This window comes from Oncorhynchus nerka, unplaced genomic scaffold (assembly GCF_034236695.1).
Source record: "Oncorhynchus nerka isolate Pitt River unplaced genomic scaffold, Oner_Uvic_2.0 unplaced_scaffold_1194, whole genome shotgun sequence".
Taxonomy (NCBI): Eukaryota; Metazoa; Chordata; class Actinopteri; order Salmoniformes; family Salmonidae; genus Oncorhynchus; species Oncorhynchus nerka.
Genome location: NW_027040138.1, coordinates 1 through 20,000, shown reverse-complemented (window position 1 = coordinate 20,000; position 20,000 = coordinate 1). Strand labels below are relative to the sequence as shown.

Here is a 20,000-nt window from a genome sequence, read left to right as displayed (position 1 = left end):
GTTCTAGAGTTCTATCACTGAGAGTTTTAGAGTTCTATCAGCTAGAAGTCTCTCCTTTACTTCTATAGAGACGTTCTATCACTGAGAATTCTAGAATTCTCTCCTTTACTTCTATAGAGACGTTCTATCACTGAGAATTCTAGAATTCTCTCCTTTACTTCTATAGAGACGTTCTATCGCTGAGAATTGTATCAGCTAGAAGCCTCACACCTTGAGATGCAGAGTAGAATATTGGCCTGACCTGTAAACCTAATATGCACATTGCTTTGGGAGGCTGATTGATACGATGTACAGAGAGAAACCCCATGTCTATAATATGACTAATAATTAAAGACTTTACAGTCAGTTACAGGGACAGTGTTTTGGCGTTGTGTCTTCCTGACGGGGGGGGGGGGGAGGGTTTCAGGGTCTTCGGGGGGAAACTGCACTTTCTGAAGGACATTCCTTATTTTGGTAACGTTTAACCAAGGTAGAGACTCCAGCCTGCTCCTCCCACCGTCGTCCCATGTCTCCTCCCATCGTCGTCACCACGACGACCACGATGATGCTGTCGTTCTGTTGTCATTTTGTTTTTATTTCATAATAATAATGATATATATTATTATTATTATTTTTCCTTCTTGGTTGATGTTTTATTTTACTTTTTTTTTTTTTGTGATTGATTATTTTAGTGCTATTAAAAGAGAATGTGTACTGAAGGTGTTTTATTAGGTTGGTTGGTGGACGGTCTCCTGGGCTGAGCCGACCGACCGAGCGCTAGACATATTGATAACTGTTTGTAAACCTTCTGGCCGTAGTGTCGGAACACAAAAGCTGTATAACTTGGGTACAACCCTCAATAAAAAGACTAACAGTGATGTCGTCTGTCGTCTGTTCATTTCTGGCCCAAATAGAGCCCTACACCCTACACACTTGTTAGGGGCGTGATGTCGTCTGTTCATTTCTGGCCCTATCCCCAAATAGAGCCCTACACACTTGTTAGGGGCGTGATGTCGTCTGTTCATTTCTGGCCCAAATAGAGCCCTACACCCTACACACTTGTTAGGGGCGTGATGTCGTCTGTTCATTTCTGGCCCAAATAGAGCCCTACACCCTACACACTTGTTAGGGCGTGATGTCGTCTGTTCATTTCTGGCCCAAATAGAGCCCTACACACACACTGTTAGGGCGTGATGTCGTCTGTTCATTTCTGGCCCAAATAGAGCCCTACACCCTACACACTTGTTAGGGGCGTGATGTCGTCTGTTCATTTCTGGCCCAAATAGAGCCCTACACCCTACACACTTGTTAGGGGCGTGATGTCGTCTGTTCATTTCTGGCCCAAATAGAGCCCTACACACTTGTTAGGGGCGTGATGTCGTCTGTTCATTTCTGGCCCAAATAGAGCCCTACACCCTACACACTTGTTAGGGGCGTGATGTCGTCTGTTCATTTCTGGCCCAAATAGAGCCCTACACCCTACACACTTGTTAGGGGCGTGATGTCGTCTGTTCATTTCTGGCCCAAATAGAGCCCTACACACTTGTTAGGGGCGGCAGGGTGTCAAAGGAATTGAACCATTCCTGTATGTGTTCATTAAACAATTCAATTAAAATCACTCTGTCTTGTTTCTAAGATCCTTATTTGCATGAAATAGACAAGAGACCAGTCTTATCAAAATTAGCCAATGGCATTTATTATTATTATTATTATTTTATTGTTATATTATTATTATAGTAGAGGCTGGAGAGGCTCTCGCTGTCTTATGTAATCACCACAGAGTTATAGCTGAGTCGGTTCATACATAGGTTAATGACCCTCTTTGAGTTATAGCTGAGTCGGTTCATACATAGGTTAATGACCCTCTTTGAGTTATAGCTGAGTCGGTTCATACATAGGTTAATGACCCTCTGAGTTATAGCTGAGTCGGTTCATACATAGGTTAATGACCCTCTTTGAGTTATAGCTGAGTCGGTTCATACATAGGTTAATGACCCTCTTTGAGTTATAGCTGAGTCGGTTCATACATAGGTTAATGACCCTCTTTGAGTTATAGCTGACCATACATGAGTTATAGCTGAGTCGGTTCATACATAGGTTAATGACCCTCTTTGAGTTATAGCTGATATACATAGGTTAATGACCCTCTTTCACCACAGAGTTATAGCTGAGTTTCATAGCCCTGAGTTGCTGTTTCATACATAGGTTAATGACCCTCTTTGAGTTATAGCTGAGTTGGTTCATACATAGGTTAATGACCCTCTTTGCTTACTTTAGACCCACACACATTCATTCCTACACAATGGTTAATTTCCAATTACCCCTTAACCTCTTTCTTATGAACTAACATCAGATATATTGTAAAACAGGGTAGAGTTTAATTAGTTATAGTTCTATTTAAATATAAATATTGTTTAGTCATTATTCATAAAATGCGTAACGGGGCGGTTAAGACCGTAACTGAAAGGTTTTCCGAGCCGACGAGGTGAAAAATCTGTCGACGTGCCCTTGAGCGAGGCACTTAAACCCTAAAATGCTCCTGTAAGTTTCTCTGGATAACAGCGGGGACACCTGCTACATTCTCAGGGGTGGGGTGGTAAAACTAGGGACCCCGGGCCGATCCCATTCAAGCAACAACCGTTTTCCCCTGACATTTGGTCTCGGGGGGTCCATTTAGGTCCCGCCATGTTGATCTCAATATCAAATCACTTCTGGGTAAAAAATGAACTACCTTTCTAGTAGCAGGTACACAGAGAGAACCACGTTTCCATCCACAGAATGAACTACCTTTCTAGTAGCAGGTACACAGAGAAACCACGTTTCCATCCACAGAGAGAACCACGTTTCCATCCACAGAGAGAACCACGTTTCCATCCACAGAGAGAACCACGTTTCCATCCACAGAGAGAACCACGTTTCCATCCACAGAGCCACATTTCCATCCACAGAGAGAAGTACCTTTCTAGTAGCAGGTACACAGAGAGAACCTCGTTTCCATCCACAGAGTGAAGTACCTTTCTAGTAGCCACAGAGAGAACCACATTTCCATCCACAGAGTGAAGTACCTTTCTAGTAGCAGGTACACAGAGAGAACCTCGTTTCCATCCACAGAGAGAACTCACGTTTCCATCCACAGAGAGTGAAGTACCTTTCTAGTAGTAGAGACACAGAGAGAACCACGTTTCCATCCACAGAGTGAAGTACCTTTCTAGTAGCAGGTACACAGAGAGAACCTCGTTTCCATCCACAGAGAGAACCACGTTTCCATCCAGAGAGAGTGAAGTACCTTTCTAGTAGTAGAGACACAGAGAGAACCACGTTTCCATCCACAGAGTGAAGTACCTTTCTAGTAGCAGGTACACAGAGAGAACCACGTTTCCATCCACAGAGTGAAGTACCTTTCTAGTAGCAGGTACACAGAGAGAACCACGTTTCCATCCACAGAGAGAACCACGTTTCCATCCACAGAGAGAACCACGTTTCCATCCACAGAGAGAGTGAAGTACCTTTCTAGTAGTAGAGACACAGAGAGAACCACGTTTCCATCCACAGAGAGAACCACGTTTCTATCCACAGAGCGAGTGAAGTCGTAAAATAAAATCGTCACAACAGCGGAAACAAACGTTTCCATAGAAACACGACGCGTCTCTATTTCCAATAAATATTGTCTTATTCTGGTGACGTCGTGATCGATGCTTTTTTGACAGAAACATTCCGTCTCTGATCCAGGAAAAATCTTCATCGTTTATTGGGTCTGTTTTACCCCGAAACAACTTTCGTGATAATTTTAAATATATAGTTTAACTTTACTCAAAAACAGTGGATTGAAACGTGGTTATATACTGAGTGGACAAAACATTAAGAACACCTCTTTCCAGGACAGACTGACCAGGTGAATCCAGGTGAAACCTATGATCCCTTATTGATGTCACTTTGTTAAAACCACTTCAATCAGTGTAGATGAAGAAGGGGAGGAGACATGTAGATGAAGAAGGGGAGGAGTCGGGTTAAATAAGGATTTGAGACATGGACTGTGTGTGTACCATTCAGAGGGTGAATGAGCAAGACAAATATATTGAAGTGCCTTTGAACGGGGTTGGGTTGTAGGTCTCATTCACACCAGTTTGTATCAAGAACTGCAACGCTGCTGGGGTTTATCACGCTCAACCGTTTCCCTGTGTGTATCAAGAACGGTCCACCACCTAAAGGACATCCAGCCAACTGGACACAACTGTGGGAAGCATTGGAGTCAACATGGACCAGCATCCCTGTTGGACGCTTTCTACAGCTTGTAGAGTCAACATGGACCAGCATCCCTGTGGAACGCTTTCTACACCTTGTAGAGTCAACATGGGCCAGCATCCCTGTTGGGATGCTTTCTACACCTTGTAGTCAACATGGACCAGCATCCCTGTTGGGACGCTTTCTACACCTTGTAGTCAACATGGACCAGCATCCCTGTTGGGACGCTTTCTACACCTTGTAGTCAACATGGACCAGCATCCCTGTTGGGACGCTTTCTACACCTTGTCAACATGGACCAGTCCCTGTTATAGTTGTCAGAAGAATTGAGGGAAAAGAGGGGGGGAGGCTCAATATTGTTTCCTAAAGATACTGTGCAGAAATCACTCCAGCATTTCCTGGTTGCTAAAATGTCAGTATGTGACAAAACGAGCCGTGTAGAGAATCATTATGAAATGTGTTTTCCAATTACCCAAAATGCTGTGTTTTAAAGCTGGTTTACAAAAAAACATTTTATTGAATGGGAAACATAGAACTGCTCTACTGCTTCGTAGACTTGCTTTCAAGGACCGTGACAGATCTATTACTCATATTTCTATGTGAATTTAGTTGGGGCGCGACTGAGGGAACTCCCTGGCCGTAGGGGTGACTGAGGGAACTCCCTGGCCGTAGGGGTGACTGAGGGAACTCCCTGGCCGTAGGGGTGACTGAGGGAACTCCCTGAACCACAAGATGGCGCTGTCCAACCTGGCCATAGGGGTGACTGAGGGAACTCCCTGGCTGTAGGGGTGACTGAGGGAACTCCCTGGCCGTAGGGGTGACTGAGGGAACTCCCTGAACCACAAGATGGCGCTGTACAACAAGAGTCCAACCTGGCCGTAGGGGTGACTGAGGGAACTCCCTGGCTGTAGGGGTGACTGAGGGAACTCCCTGGCCGTAGGGGTGACTGAGGGAACTCCCTGGCCGTAGGGGTGACTGAGGGAACTCCCTGAACCACAAGATGGCGCTGTACAACAAGAGTCCAACCTGGCCGTAGGGGTGACTGAGGGAACTCCCTGGCCGTAGGGGTGACTGAGGGAACTCCCTGGCCGTAGGGGTGACTGAGGGAACTCCCTGGCCGTAGGGGTGACTGAGGGAACTCCCTGAACCACAAGATGGCGCTGTACAACAAGAGTCCAACCTGGCCGTAGGGGTGACTGAGGGAACTCCCTGGCTGTAGGGGTGACTGAGGGAACTCCCTGGCCGTAGGGGTGACTGAGGGAACTCCCTGGCCGTAGGGGTGACTCCCTGTACCACAAGATGGCGCTGTACAACAAGAGTCCAACCATAAAAGTGATGTTTATTTATTCACCTCCCGAACTCAGGAGGAAAATACACATGTTCATTAAATACAGTGGAACACAAGACAAAATGGCATCGGCTGCCACAGAGAGAACGGAGGAGGAGAAGAGGGACCGATGAAGTGGTGGGCGGCGGGGGGAGGGAGACGCTGCCCAGCCCAGCCAGTCGGACAGCATCATCAGGACTTCCTGTGAGGAGCAGAAAAACAGGAAGTTCCACCTCAGTAAAACTCAGATTCATTTAATTAAAATGTGACGGAAGTAGATTCTTTGTTTTAGTGAATAAAAACAGACAGCGATTGAAACACCGATAAACTGCGATTGACGATGTCATTTCTGCTCGAGCCGACGTCTACAGCGTTCACAGTCCACGGGATTTCTGGGAAATGGCCCTTTTAAAAAGTACATCACTGCGCACAGGTCATTCATTCCTGTGTTGGATTGATTTCCCTGCTGAATCGGTAATGACCACGGGAGGCTAATTGATTTCCCTGCTGAAACGGTAATGACCACGGGAGGCTAATTGATTTCCCTGCTGACACGGGAGGCTATTTGATTTCCCTGCTGACACGGGAGGCTAATTGATTTCCCTGCTGACACGGGAGGCTAATTGATTTCCCTGCTGACACGGGAGGCTAATTGATTTCCCTGCTGACACGGGAGGCTAATTGATTTCCCTGCTGACACGGGAGGCTAATTGATTTCCCTGCTGACACGGGAGGCTAATTGATTTCCCTGCTGACACGGGAGGCTAATTGATTTCCTGCTGACACGGGAGGCTAATTGATTTCCCTGCTGACACGGTAATGACTAATTGATTTCCCTGCTGACACGGGAGGCTAATTGATTTCCCTGCTGACACGGGAGGCTAATTGATTTCCCTGCTGACACGGGAGGCTAATTGATTTCCCTGCTGACACGGGAGGCTAATTGATTTCCCTGCTGACACGGGAGGCTAATTGATTTCCCTGCTGACACGGGAGGCTAATTGATTTCCCTGCTGACACGGGAGGCTAATTGATTTCCCTGCTGACACGGGAGGCTAATTGATTTCCCTGCTGACACGGTCGTGACCACGGGAGGCTAATTAAGGGGGAACATCCCACCCCCCCTTCCAGCAAGGGGGAACATCCCAAGGGGGCGTGTCACTAAATGACCGATAGGGGGCGTGTCACTAAATGACCGATAGGGGGTGTCACTAAATGACCGATAGGGGGCGTGTCACTAAATGACCGATAGGGGGGCGTGTCACTAAATGACCGATAGGGGGGCGTGTCACTAAATGACCAATAGGGGGGCGTGTCACTAAATGACCGACAGGGGGCGTGTCACTAAATGACCAATAAGGGGCACTGTGTTGAAGCCACCGGGCCTCCATCTTGGCTCCCTGAGTGTCTTCAAAGTCTCTCCAAAAACAAAACATTATCAGCAATCCAGGGTTTTTGTTTATATATATATATATATATAGATAGATAGATACACGTCATTGGAGACGAATGACAGAGCTCTGATGAAGGCCGAAACACAAGGCTTTTTAACAGTTGTTTAAATGGTGAGAGAGCGTTACGCCCTTGTCGTCGGCGTGGGGGAAGTCGGTGTGGACACTCACTGGGGGTGTTAGTAGTTCCTGGTTCATTGTTATTCATACACGTCCTTCTTGTCAGCGATGTACTGGACGATATCCTGAGGAGACATCAGCTTCTCTGCCTCCACATCCGGGATCTCAAACCCTGCAGCAGGAACATGTTAACACACACACACATTAGGCTTAACACACACACACACACACGGCTTAACACACACACACATTAGGCTTAACACACACACACGGCTTAACACACACACACACACACACACACACACACACATTAGGCTTAACACACACACACACATTCGTTAACACAGTGGTATTAACCACAGTTGTATGTAGGAAGTGGAAAGGGTTAATTAATCCTAACAACTAAGTTATTGACATGAATATATAATGACTAGTCTAGAACATTCCTATTTAAATCAACGAATGGACCAGCAGGCAGACACAGACATGGAGAGACAGACCGACAGAGAGGGAGAGAGAGAGACAGACCGACGGGGAAGGAGAGAGAGAGACAGACCGACGGGGAGGGAGAGAGGGAGACAGACCGACGGGGAGGGAGAGAGAGAGACAGACCGACGGGGAGGAGAGAGAGACAGACCGGGGGGGGAGGGAGGGGAGAGAGAGACAGACCGACGGGGAGGGGAGGAGAGAGAGAGACAGACCGACGGGGAGGGAGGGAGAGAGAGAGACAGACCGACGGGGAGGGAGGGAGAGAGAGAGACAGACCGACGGGGAGGGAGGGAGAGAGAGAGACAGACCGACGGGGAGGGAGGAGAGAGAGAGAGACCAGACCGACGGGAGGGAGGGAGAGAGAGAGACAGACCGACGGGGGGAGGGAGGGAGAGAGAGAGACAGACCGACGGGGAGGGAGAGAGAGAGAGAGAGACAGACAGACCGACGGGGAGGAGAGAGAGAGAGACAGACCGACGGGGAGGGGAGGAGAGAGAGAGACAGACCGACGGGGAGGGAGGGGAGGAGAGAGAGACAGACCGACGGGGAGGGAGGGAGAGAGAGAGACAGACCGACGGGGAGGAGAGGACAGAGAGAGAGACAGACCGACGGGGAGGGAGAGAGAGAGAGAGACCGACGGGGAGGGAGAGAGAGAGAGACAGACCGACGGGGAGGGAGGGAGAGAGAGAGACCGACGGGGAGGGAGGAGAGAGAGAGGGAGAGAGACAGACCGACGGGGAGGGAGGAGAGAGAGAGACAGACCGACGGGGAGGGAGGGAGAGAGAGAGACAGACCGACGGGGAGGGGAGAGAGAGAGACAGACCGACGGGGAGGAGAGAGAGAGACCGACGGGGAGGGAGAGAGACAGACCGACGGGGAGGGAGAGAGACAGACCGACGGGGAGGAGAGAGACAGACCGACGGGGAGGGAGAGAGACAGACCGGGGGGGAGGGAGAGAGAGACCGGGGAGGGAGAGAGACAGACCGACGGGGCGGGAGAGAGACAGACCGACGGGGCGGGAGAGAGACAGACCGACGGGGAGGGAGAGAGAGACAGGAGAGAGACGGGGAGGGAGAGAGACAGACGGGGAGGGAGAGACAGAGACGGGGAGGGAGAGAGACAGACGGGGAGGGAGAGAGACAGACGGGGAGGGAGAGAGACAGACGGGGAGGAGGGAGAGAGACAGACCGACGGGGAGGGAGAGAGACAGACCGACGGGGAGGGAGAGAGAGAGACAGACCGACGGGGAGGGAGAGAGACAGACCGACGGGGAGGGAGAGAGAGAGACAGACCGACGGGGAGGGAGAGAGAGAGACAGGGGACCGACGGGGAGGGAGAGAGAGAGACAGACCGACGGGGAGGGAGAGAGAGAGACAGACCGACGGGGAGGGAGAGAGAGAGACAGACCGACGGGGAGGGAGAGAGAGAGAGGAGAGAGACAGACCGACGGGGAGGGAGAGAGAGAGACAGACCGACGGGGAGGGAGAGAGACAGACCGACGGGGAGGGAGAGAGAGAGACGGGGAGGGAGAGAGACAGACCGACGGGGAGGGAGAGAGAGACAGACCGACGGGGAGGGAGAGAGAGAGACAGACCGACGGGGAGGGAGAGAGAGAGACAGACCGACGGGGAGGGAGAGAGAGACAGACCGACGGGGAGGGAGAGAGAGAGACAGACCGACGGGGAGGGAGAGAGAGAGACAGACCGACGGGGAGGGAGAGAGAGACAGACCGACGGGGAGGGAGAGAGAGAGACAGACCGACGGGGAGGGAGAGAGAGAGACAGACCGACGGGGAGGGAGAGAGAGAGACAGACCGGGAGGGAGAGGAGAGAGAGAGACCGACGGGGAGGGAGAGAGACAGACCGACGGGGAGGGAGAGAGACAGACCGACGGGGAGGGAGAGAGAGACAGACCGAGACAGACGGGGAGGGAGGGAGACAGACCGACGGGGAGGGAGAGAGAGAGACCGACGGGGAGGGAGAGAGACAGACCGACGGGGAGGGAGAGAGACAGACCGACGGGGAGGGAGAGAGACAGACCGACGGGGAGGGAGAGAGACAGACCGACGGGGAGGGAGAGAGACAGACCGACGGGGAGGGAGAGAGACAGACCGACGGGGAGGGAGAGAGACAGAGACAGACCGACGGGGAGGGAGAGAGACAGACCGACGGGGAGGGAGAGAGAGACAGACCGACGGGGAGGGAGAGAGACAGACCGACGGGGAGGGAGGAGAGAGACCGACGGGGAGGGAGAGAGAGACCGACGGGGAGGGAGAGAGACAGACCGACGGGGAGGGAGAGAGAGAGAGACCGACGGGGAGGGAGAGAGAGAGACCGACGGGGAGGGAGAGAGAGAGACCGACGGGGAGGGAGAGAGACAGACCGACGGGGAGGGAGAGAGAGACAGACCGACGGGGAGGAGAGACCGAGAGGAGAGAGACAGACCGGCACGGGGAGGGAGGGAGACAGACCGACGGGGAGGGAGGAGGGAGACAGACCGACGGGGAGGAGAGAGACAGACCGAGACAGACCGCGGGGAGGAGAGAGACAGACCGACGGGGAGGGAGAGAGACAGACCGACGGGGAGGGAGAGAGAGACAGACCGGCGGGGAGGGAGAGAGACAGACCGACGGGGAGGGAGAGAGACAGACCGACGGGGAGGGAGAGAGACAGACCGACGGGAGGGAGAGAGACAGACCGGGGGGGAGGGAGAGAGAGACAGACCGGCGGGGAGGGAGAGAGAGACCGACGGGGAGGGAGAGAGACAGACCGACGGGGAGGGAGAGAGAGACAGACCGACGGGGAGGAGAGAGACAGACCGACGGGGAGGGAGAGAGAGAGAGGAGAGAGAGAGACGGGGGGAGGGAGAGAGAGAGACCGGCGGGGAGGGAGAGAGACAGACCGACGGGGAGGGAGAGAGACAGACCGACGGGGAGGGAGAGAGACAGACCGACGGGGAGGGAGAGAGACAGACCGACGGGGAGGGAGAGAGACAGACCGACGGGAGGGAGAGAGACAGACCGACGGGGAGGAGAGAGACAGACCGACGGGGAGGAGAGAGAGACAGACCGACGGGGAGGGAGAGAGACAGACCGACGGGGGGGAGAGAGAGACAGACCGACGGGGAGGGAGAGAGACAGACCGGGGGGAGGGAGAGAGACAGACGGGAGAGACAGACGGGGAGGGAGAGAGACAGACGGGGAGGAAAGAGACAGACGGGGAGGGAGAGAGACAGACGGGGAGGGAGGGGAGACAGACGGGGAGGGAGAGAGAGAGACAGACCGACGGGGAGGGAGAGAGACAGACGGGGAGGGAGAGAGAGACAGACGGGGAGGGAGAGAGAGAGACAGACCGACGGGGAGGGAGAGAGAGAGACAGACCGGGGGGAGGGAGAGAGAGAGACAGACCGACGGGGAGGAGAGAGACAGACCGACGGGGAGGGAGAGAGAGAGACAGACCGGCGGGGAGGAGAGAGAGAGACAGACCGACGGGGAGGGAGAGAGAGAGACAGACCGACGGGGAGGGAGAGAGAGACAGACCGGCGGGGAGGAGGGGAGAGAGAGAGAGAGACCGACGGGGAGGGAGAGAGGCGGGGAGACCGACGGGGGGAGAGAGAGAGACCGGGGGGGAGGGAGAGAGACAGACCGACGGGGAGGGAGAGAGAGACCGACGGGAGGGAGGGAGAGAGAGACAGACCGACGGGGAGGAGAGAGAGAGACAGACCGACGGGGAGGGAGAGAGAGAGACAGACCGACGGGAGGGAGAGAGAGAGACAGACGGGGAGGGGAGAGAGAGACAGACGGGGGAGGGAGGGAGAGAGACAGACCGGGAGGGAGGGAGAGAGACAGACCGACGGGGAGGGAGGGAGAGAGACAGACCGGGAGGAGAGACGGGGAGGGAGAGAGACAGACCGGGGGGAGGGAGGGAGAGAGACAGACCGACGGGGAGGGAGAGAGAGAGACCGACGGGGAGGGAGAGAGAGACAGACCGACGGGAGGGAGGGAGAGAGAGACCCGACGGGGAGGGAGAGAGAGACCGACGGGGAGGGAGAGAGAGACAGACCGACGGGGAGGGAGAGAGACAGACCGGCGGGGAGGGAGAGAGAGACAGACCGGCGGGGAGGAGAGAGAGACCGACGGGGAGGGAGAGAGACAGACCGGCGGGGAGGGAGAGAGACAGACCGACGGGGAGAGAGAGACAGACAGACCGGCGGGGAGGGAGAGAGACAGACAGACCGACGGGGAGGGAGAGAGACAGACCGACCGGGGGGAGGGAGAGAGACAGACAGACCGGCGGGGAGAGAGAGACAGACAGACCGACGGGGAGGGAGAGAGACAGACAGACCGGCGGGGAGGAGAGAGAGAGACAGACCGACGGGGAGGGAGAGAGACAGACCGACGGGGAGGGAGAGAGAGACAGACCGACGGGGAGGGAGAGAGAGAGACAGACCGACGGGGAGGGAGAGAGAGAGACAGACCGACGGGGAGGGAGAGAGAGAGACAGACCGACGGGGAGGGAGAGAGACAGACCGACGGGGAGGGAGAGAGACAGACCGACGGGGAGGGAGAGAGAGAGACAGACGGGGAGGGAGAGAGACAGACGGGGAGGGAGAGAGAGAGACAGACCGACGGGGAGGGAGAGAGAGAGACAGACCGACGGGGAGGGAGAGAGAGAGACAGACGGGGAGGGAGAGAGAGACCGACAGTCAAACAGAGAGACAGGGAGGGAGAGACAGTAGATACAGGGAGCCAGACTCACCAAACTCATCCTCCATGGCCATAATGATCTCTACCTGGTCCAAGCTGTCTAACCCCAGGTCCTTCAGGAAGTGGGACGACGTCGCCAGCTGAGGATACAGATCGATCAGAGGAGATCAGGACAGAGACATCCTAGATCTGCAGTTCTACTCTGAGATACATAACCAGTCCTACTCTGAGATACATAACCAGTCCTACTCTGAGATACATAACCAGTCCTACTCTGAGATACATAACCAGTCCTACTCTGAGATACATAACCAAAAGTATGTGGACACCTACTCGTCCAAAATCATGGGCGTTAACATTTTTGAAGGGGTGTCCACATACTTTTGTATTTATACAACGGGTGGGTCTAATCTCTGACGTTAAAATGTCTATTTACGCTGTTCCATCTGACTGCGCAGTCCACTGTCTCATCAGCCCAGCCAGGCAATTTATAAAATCTTCAATGTAAAAAAACAGAACAAAAAGACTGAACGACTGGGTTGCCATAGATACAGATAAAAAAAGACTGAACGAACTGGGTCGTGTCTCTGGCAACCGAACCGATCGAACGAACAACCAGCCAGCCAGCTTGGGTAGCAACCTTAGATTAGTGTCGGGACTATATCTTGTTGGAAGGAGGAAATTGTATGAATAAATGTATGAAAGATAAGGAGTGTTGATGTCAAACTGATCCTAGATATGTGGAGAATAAATTCACTAGACAAACAGAACCACGAGGAAGCGAATGGGAATGAAACAGGAGAGGATTTGTCCAATAGAAACTCTCTCTTGTTGTCATTGCAAAACGTAAAACCGTCTGGACTAATGACTCGCTATTCCTCCTCTCGAAAACGAGTCGTGGCGCCTCGGATCTGTTCTTACCTTCTCTGGGTTGATCTTGTCGTAGAGCTTGAGGACGTACATCACTCGTTCTTTGATGCTTTCAACTGTGAGGGGAGGCAGGTCTCCATACTGTCTACAGAACACTCCCACTGAGCTGGAGATCTAGAGAGAAGAAGAAGAAGGACAGGAAGGAAGAAAGGATGGGTTCAGAGGTCATTCACTTATCGATGCCAGCTTGACTGACAACACTTCTGCACAATGCACCCATTTGACCAATCAAGCAGTTTAGTTCAAGCCTAGATAATAGCTAGCTAATATTACAGATGTCCACTGCATTGGATTTAGTGCACAAGTCATGCGTGCGTCACATCAACCTTAGGTATTGATAATAAATGACAAATTTGCTTTAGAGTAAATTAAAATGAGTCAAATCGACTGGTCATCTAGCTAGTATACACTATATAACATGCTAGTACGCTATGCTAACAGTACTTAATTGTACGACAGTTTGAACATAAAGTATAATTCAAATTGTACTCAACTAAACTAGCCAAGTATCAAAACGATTACATGATAAATTAGCTTAGCTTAACTTTGTCTGCTGCTAACACATGAGACACAGACGGTTGTTTTGTAACATAAATGCATGTATCATTCAAACTATGCATTTTTACAGAGTCGGTTTCGTTGAATTAGTAAAACGGAACCAGTTTTGTCCCGGTTTTAAGAGCTTGGCTTTGCAAAGTGACCGGTTGGCACTTAGTTACAGATTTAGTTTGGAAAGACACTGGTAGGTCAATGTACAATCCATCACTACTAGGCCACAGCAGCGACTAAATGTCTCCCATGTTATTCAAGACAAACCCGTGTTTGTTCGATCCACCGGGTCCGCTGACTGCTGGCAATGAAGGACAACGGTCGGGGGTTGAATAGGACCGGGACAGCTGCGGTTCTCACTGCAATGTTACCCGACGAGAGTCTCACGGAAGACCGGGGGAGCTGGCGGACACACTGCGCTAGGACACGGGCCGCCATGGTTTTGAGGATCAAATCCCAGAGTGCAAAGCAAAACACGCGTTTTGGAAGACAAGTTGGTTTCCACTAGATAGCACAGCCACAAAGTCAAAGGGAAAAGGAGGTCAAATGTGCGCAGGCGCACTAGTTATTTTTTTTTTTTAAATAACGCCGATATTTAATATGATTTTTCTTTATTAAGCTATAACGTAATTATAATGCTTTCCGGTATGTTTTCTTATTTAATTAAATTGGAATAATGTAATAATTGTGACTTTGTTTGAATTTTGTCGCATCGTCGGGTAGCCGATCAAAGGTATTACGTTCTGTACGTAAGACATGACTAATCAACAGAACCAAAACAAAATCAACAATTATATTAAACAATTATATATTTATATTATTATTTCGTCGATCATTAACAAATGATGTTAATTCTTTAACACACATATTTTTAAAAAATTAATTAGTTGAATATTACTTATTATTTGTGAGCGGAAGAGCTTTTTTTTAATCATCATCGATGTTTCAGTGCTCTGCTAGTATGGTCTGAAGGGAGAGGCTGACAGCAGAGCAAAAAAACAAACCACATCAACTCGTTTTCTGTACATTTTCAAAACAGAAATCGTTACAACCATGGAATTGTGTGAGATACTGTACAACAAGGCGGAATACATTGAAACGGTAAAGCTTGTAATTCGGTGTTTATTTGACTAGATAACGTTAACGATTAGCAAGTTAGCGTTTAGCTCATTGTATACAAACCATTATGAACACCTTCCTAATATTGAGTTGTATCTCCTTTTTGTCCCTCCTAACTTTAAGTGCTGTACATATGAATGTGTGTGTATATATATATATATATATATATTGGTATTTACACTGAGGATACCAAACATTATGAACACCTTCCTAGTATTGAGTTGTACCTCCTTTTGCTCCTCCGAACAGCCTTAATTCGTCAGGGGCATCGACTACAAGGTGTAGAAAGCGTCCTACAGGGATGCTGGTCCATGTCGACTACAAGGTGTAGAAAGCGTCCCAACAGGGATGCTGGTCCATGTTGACTCCAAGGTGTAGAAAGCGTCCCAACAGGGATGCTGGTCCATGTTGACTCCAAGGTGTAGAAAGCGTCCCAACAGGGATGCTGGTCCATGTCGACTCCAAGGTGTAGAAAGCGTCCCAACAGGGATGCTGGTCCATGTTGACTACAAGGTGTAGAAAGCGTCCCAACTGGGATGCTGGCCCATGTTGACTCCAAGGTGTAGAAAGCGTCCCAACTTGGATGCTGGTCCATGTTGACTACAAGGTGTAGAAAGCGTCCCAACTGGGATGCTGGCCCATGTTGACTACAAGGTGTAGAAAGCGTCCCAATTGGGATGCTGGTCCATGTTGACTACAAGGTGTAGAAAGCGTCCCAACTGGGATGCTGGTCCATGTCGACTACAAGGTGTAGAAAGCGTCCCAACTGGGATGCTGGCCCATGTTGACTACAAGGTGTAGAAAGCGTCCCAACAGGGATGCTGGTCCATGTTGACTCCAATGCTTCCCACAGTTGTGTCCAGTTGGCTGTATGTCCTTTAGGTGGTGGACCGTTCTTGATACACACAGGGAAACGGTTGAGCGTGATAAACCCCAGCAGCGTTGCAGTTCTTGATACAAACCGGTGCGCCTGGCACCTACAACCAAACCCCGTTCAAAGGCACTTCAATATATTTGTCTTGCTCATTCACCCTCTGAATGGTACACACACAGTCTATGCCTCAAATCCTTATTTAACCCGACTCCTCCCCTTCTTCATCTACATGTCTCCTCCCCTTCATCTACATGTCTCCTCCCCTTCCTCATCTACATGTCTCCTCCCCTTCCTCATCTACATGTCTCCTCCCCTTCATCTACATGTCTCCTCCCCTTCTTCATCTACATGTCTCCTTCCCTTCTTCATCTACACTGATTGAAGTGGTTTTAACAAAGTGACATCAATAAGGGATCATAGGTTTCACCTGGATTCACCTGGTCAGTCTGTGTCCTGGAAAGAGCAGGTGTTCTTAATGTTTTTAGTATATTCAGTGTATATACACAGTCAATGCACTGAACCCTCATTGCTAGCTCGGTCCCTTGAATTTTTTATTTATTTCACCTTTATTTAACCAGGTAAGCAAGTTGAGAACAAGTTCTCATTTACAATTGCGACCTGGCATTAATTGCAGTTAGACCATTTCTTGACGAGGCACCGATTACAGTTAGCATCTGGCGGTGGTCTTGTAAGTCGCTCTGGATAAGAGCGTCTGCTAAATGACTTAAATGTAAATGTAAATGTGGTCTGTAAACCTGTATCTGAGTCAGTACCGGTTATACCAACTGAATCAGCATGTCCTCTCTCCCTGTCAGTTAGCATCTAGCGGTGGTCTGTAAACCTGTATCTGAGTCAGTACCGTTATACCAACTGATCAGCATGTCCTCTCTCCCTGTCAGTTAGCATCTAGCGGTGGTCTGTAAACCTGTATCTGAGTCAATACCGGTTATACCAACTGATCAGCATGTCCTCTCTCCCTGTCAGGCATCTGGTAACAAAGTGAGCAGGCAGTCGGTGCTCTGCGGCAGTCAGAACATCGTCCTCAACGGCAAAGTAAGTAACAACAAGCTACACCGGTATTACAGGGGCTTTATTCATTATGTTCACTATGCAGGTAATAAACCACGAGTCTCCCTCCCTCCCTGTCTGTCTCCCTCCCTCCCTGTCTCCCTCCCTGTCTGTGTCACCCTGCCATCCTGTCTGTCTCCCTCCCTGTCTGTCTCCCTCCCTGTCTCCCTCCCTGTCTGTCTCCCTCCCTGTCTGTCTGTCTCCCTCCCTGTCTCCCTCCCTGTCTGTCTGTCTGTCTCCCTGTCCTCCTGTCTCCCTCCCTCCCTGTCTCCTCCCTCCCTGTCCCTCCCTCCCTCCCCCTCCCTCCCTCCTGTCTCCCTTCCCTCCCTGTCTGTCTGTCTCCCTCCCTCCCTGTCTGTCTGTCTGTCTCCCTCCCTCCCTGTCTCCCTCCCTGTCTGTCTGTCTGTCTCCCTCCCTCCCTGTCTCCCTCCCTGTCTGTCTGTCTGTCTCCCTCCCTCCCTCCCTCCCTGTCTGTGTCACCCTGCCATCCTGTCTGTCTCCCTCCCTCCCTCCTCCCTCCCTCCCTCCCTGTCTGTCACCCTGCCATCCTGTCTGTCTCCCTCCCTCTCCCTGTCCCTCCCTCCTGTCTCCCTCCCTGTCTGTGTCTGTCCCTCCTCCCTGTCTGTCTGTCTCCCTCCCTGTCTGTCTGTCTCCTCCCTGTCTGTCTCCCCTCCTGTCTGTCTGTCTCCCTCCCTGTCTGTCTCCCTCCCTGTCTGTCTCCCTCCCTGTCTCCCTCCGTCTGTCTGTCTGTCTCCCTCCCTGTCTCCCTCCGTCTGTCTCCCTCCCTGTCTGTCTGTCTCCCCTCCCTCCCTGTCTGTCTCCCTCCCCCTGTCTGTCTGTCTCCCCATGTCTGTCTGTCTCACCCCCTGTCTGTCTGTCTCCCTCCCTCCCTCCCCTGAATCTGTCTCCCCAATCCCTGTGTTGTCTCCCTCCCTCCCTCCCCCTCCCTGACTGTCTGTCTGTCTGTGTCACCCCTGTCTGTGTCACCCCTGTCTGTCTGCCTCTCTCCTCCCTCCCTCCCTCCCTCCTCCAGACTATAGTAATGAATGACTGTATAATCCCTGGAGACCTGGTCAATGTCAGGGTGGGGAGGCACTGTGTTGTGAAGAGCCGGAGTGTCATTCTCTCTCCCTCTGTTCGTCCCCTCCAGACTATAATAATGAATGACTGTATAATCCCTGGAGACCTGGTCAATGTCAGGGTGGGGAGGCACTGTGTTGTGAAGAGCCGGAGTGTCATTCTCCCTCCCTCTGTTCGTCCCCTCCAGACTATAGTAATGAATGACTGTATAATCCCTGGAGACCTGGCCAATGTCAGGGTGGGGAGGCACTGTGTTGTGAAGAGCCGGAGTGTCATTCTCCCTCCCTCTGTTCGTCCCCTCCAGACTATAGTAATGAATGACTGTATAATCCGTGGAGACCTGGCCAATGTCAGGGTGGGGAGGCACTGTGTTGTGAAGAGCCGGAGTGTCATTCGGCCGCCGTTCAAAAAATTCAGCAAAGGGTGAGTTCATCCTCTTCCTCATCCTCATCCTCCTCTTCTAGACCAGGGGTCTCCTCTTCTAGACCAGGGGACTCCTCTTCTAGACCAGGGGACTCCTCTTCTAGACCAGGGGACTCCTCTTCTAGACCAGGGGTCTCCTCTTCTAGACCAGGGGACTCCTCTTCTAGACCAGGGGTCTCCTCTTCAAGACCAGGGGTCTCCTCTTCAAGACCAGGGGACTCCTCTTCTAGACCAGGGGACTCCTCTTCTAGACCAGGGGACTCCTCTTCTAGACCAGGGGACTCCTCTTCTAGACCAGGGGACTCCTCTTCTCTTCAGACCAGGGGACTCCTCTTCTAGACCAGGGGTCTCCTCTTCTAGACCAGGGGTCTCCTCTTCTAGACCAGGGGACTCCTCTTCTAGACCAGGGGTCTCCTCTTCTAGACCAGGGGACTCCTCTTCTAGACCAGGGGACTCCTCTTCTAGACCAGGGGACTCCTCTTCTACCAGACCAGACCAGGGGACTCCTCTTCTAGACCAGGGGTCTCCTCTTCTCTTCTAGACCAGGGACTCCTCTAGACCAGGGACTCCTCTTCTAGACCAGGGGACTCCTCTTCTAGACCAGGGGACTCCTTCTTCTAGACCAGGGGACTCCTCTTCTAGACCAGGGGACTCCTCTTCTAGACCAGGGGACTCCTCTTCTAGACCAGGGGACTCCTCTTCTAGACCAGGGTCTCCTCTTCTAGACCAGGGGACTCCTCTTCTAGACCAGGGGTCTCCTTTCCTAGACCAGGGGACTCCTCTTCTAGACCAGGGGACTCCTCTTCTAGACCAGGGTCTCCTCTTCTAGACCAGGGGACTCTCTTCTAGACCAGGGGACCTCTCTTCTAGACCAGGGACTCCTCTTCTAGACCAGGGGACTCCTCTTCTAGACCAGGGGTCTCCTCTTCTAGACCAGGGTCTCCTCTTCTCTTCTAGACCAGGGACTCCTCTTCTAGACCAGGGACTCCTCTTCTAGACCAGGGGTCTCCTCTTCTAGACCAGGGGTCTCCTCTTCTAGACCAGGGGACTCCTCTTCTAGACCAGGGTCTCCTCTAGACCAGGGAACTCCTCTTCTAGACCAGGGGACTCCTCTTCTAGACCAGGGGACTCCTCTTCTAGACCAGGGGACTCCTCTTCTGACCAGGGGACTCCATCTTCTAGACCAGGGGACTCCTCTTCTAGACCAGGGACCAGGGGACTCCTCTTCTAGACCAGGGGACTCTCTTCTAGACCAGGGGACTCCTCTTCTAGACCAGGGTCTCCTCTTCTAGACCAGGGGACTCCTCTTCTAGACCAGGGGACTCCTCTCTAGACCAGGGGTCTCCTCTTCTAGACCAGGGGACTCCTCTTCTAGACCAGGGGACTCCTCTTCTAGACCAGGGGACTCCTCTTCTAGACCAGGGTCTCCTCTTCTAGACCAGGGGTCTCCTCTTCTAGACCAGGGGTCTCCATCTTCTAGACCAGGGGACTCCTCTTCTAGACCAGGGAACTCTCTCCTCTAGACCAGGGTCTCCTCTTCTTCTAGACTAGGGTCTCCTCTTCTAGACCAGGGGTCTCCTCTTCTGACTGACCAGGGGTCTCCATCTTCTAGACCAGGGGTCTCCTCTTCTAGACCAGGGTCTC

At 51.9% G+C, this 20,000-nt stretch overlaps 1 protein-coding gene and 2 long non-coding RNA genes across 3 annotated transcripts in view; 2 read left to right on the top strand and 1 right to left on the bottom strand.

The window, feature by feature from the left end:
* LOC135569171 (uncharacterized) overlaps positions 1–857 on the top strand; it is a 2,481-nt gene extending 1,624 nt beyond the window's left edge. Inside the window, exon 2 of the long non-coding RNA XR_010462834.1 lies at positions 1–857. This exon is cut by the window's left edge and continues 1,052 nt beyond it. This is a non-coding gene — a long non-coding RNA (uncharacterized LOC135569171).
* Positions 858–5,540: 4,683 nt separating this feature from the next.
* Positions 5,541–14,308, bottom strand: ndufab1b (NADH:ubiquinone oxidoreductase subunit AB1b). The gene is made up of 5 exons (XM_065015965.1): positions 14,060–14,308; positions 13,235–13,357; positions 12,366–12,453; positions 7,171–7,291; positions 5,541–5,750 (listed from the first exon to the last, which is right to left on the bottom strand). The coding sequence occupies exons 1-4, from the start codon at positions 14,228–14,230 to the stop codon at positions 7,200–7,202; spliced, it is 474 nt and encodes a 157-aa protein (XP_064872037.1). The 5' UTR covers positions 14,231–14,308; the 3' UTR covers positions 5,541–5,750; positions 7,171–7,199.
* Positions 14,309–14,873: 565 nt separating this feature from the next.
* Positions 14,874–18,114, top strand: LOC135569169 (uncharacterized). Its single transcript, XR_010462833.1, has 3 exons — positions 14,874–14,893; positions 16,770–16,838; positions 17,887–18,114. It is a non-coding gene; the product is annotated as an uncharacterized LOC135569169 (long non-coding RNA).
* The last annotated feature ends 1,886 nt before the right edge of the window (positions 18,115–20,000 follow it).

Excerpts from the sequence above, each read along its gene's own strand:
- ndufab1b (XM_065015965.1), bottom strand. The coding sequence starts at position 14,230 with ATGGCGGCCCGTGTCCTAGCGCAGTGTGTCCGCCAGCTCCCCCGGTCT. Across the intron at positions 13,358-14,059 it reads GGTGGATCGAACAAACACGG|ATCTCCAGCTCAGTGGGAGT; the intron begins GTTTGTCTTGAA and ends TCTTCTCTCTAG. Across the intron at positions 12,454-13,234 it reads ACAAGATCAACCCAGAGAAG|CTGGCGACGTCGTCCCACTT; the intron begins GTAAGAACAGAT and ends CTGTATCCTCAG.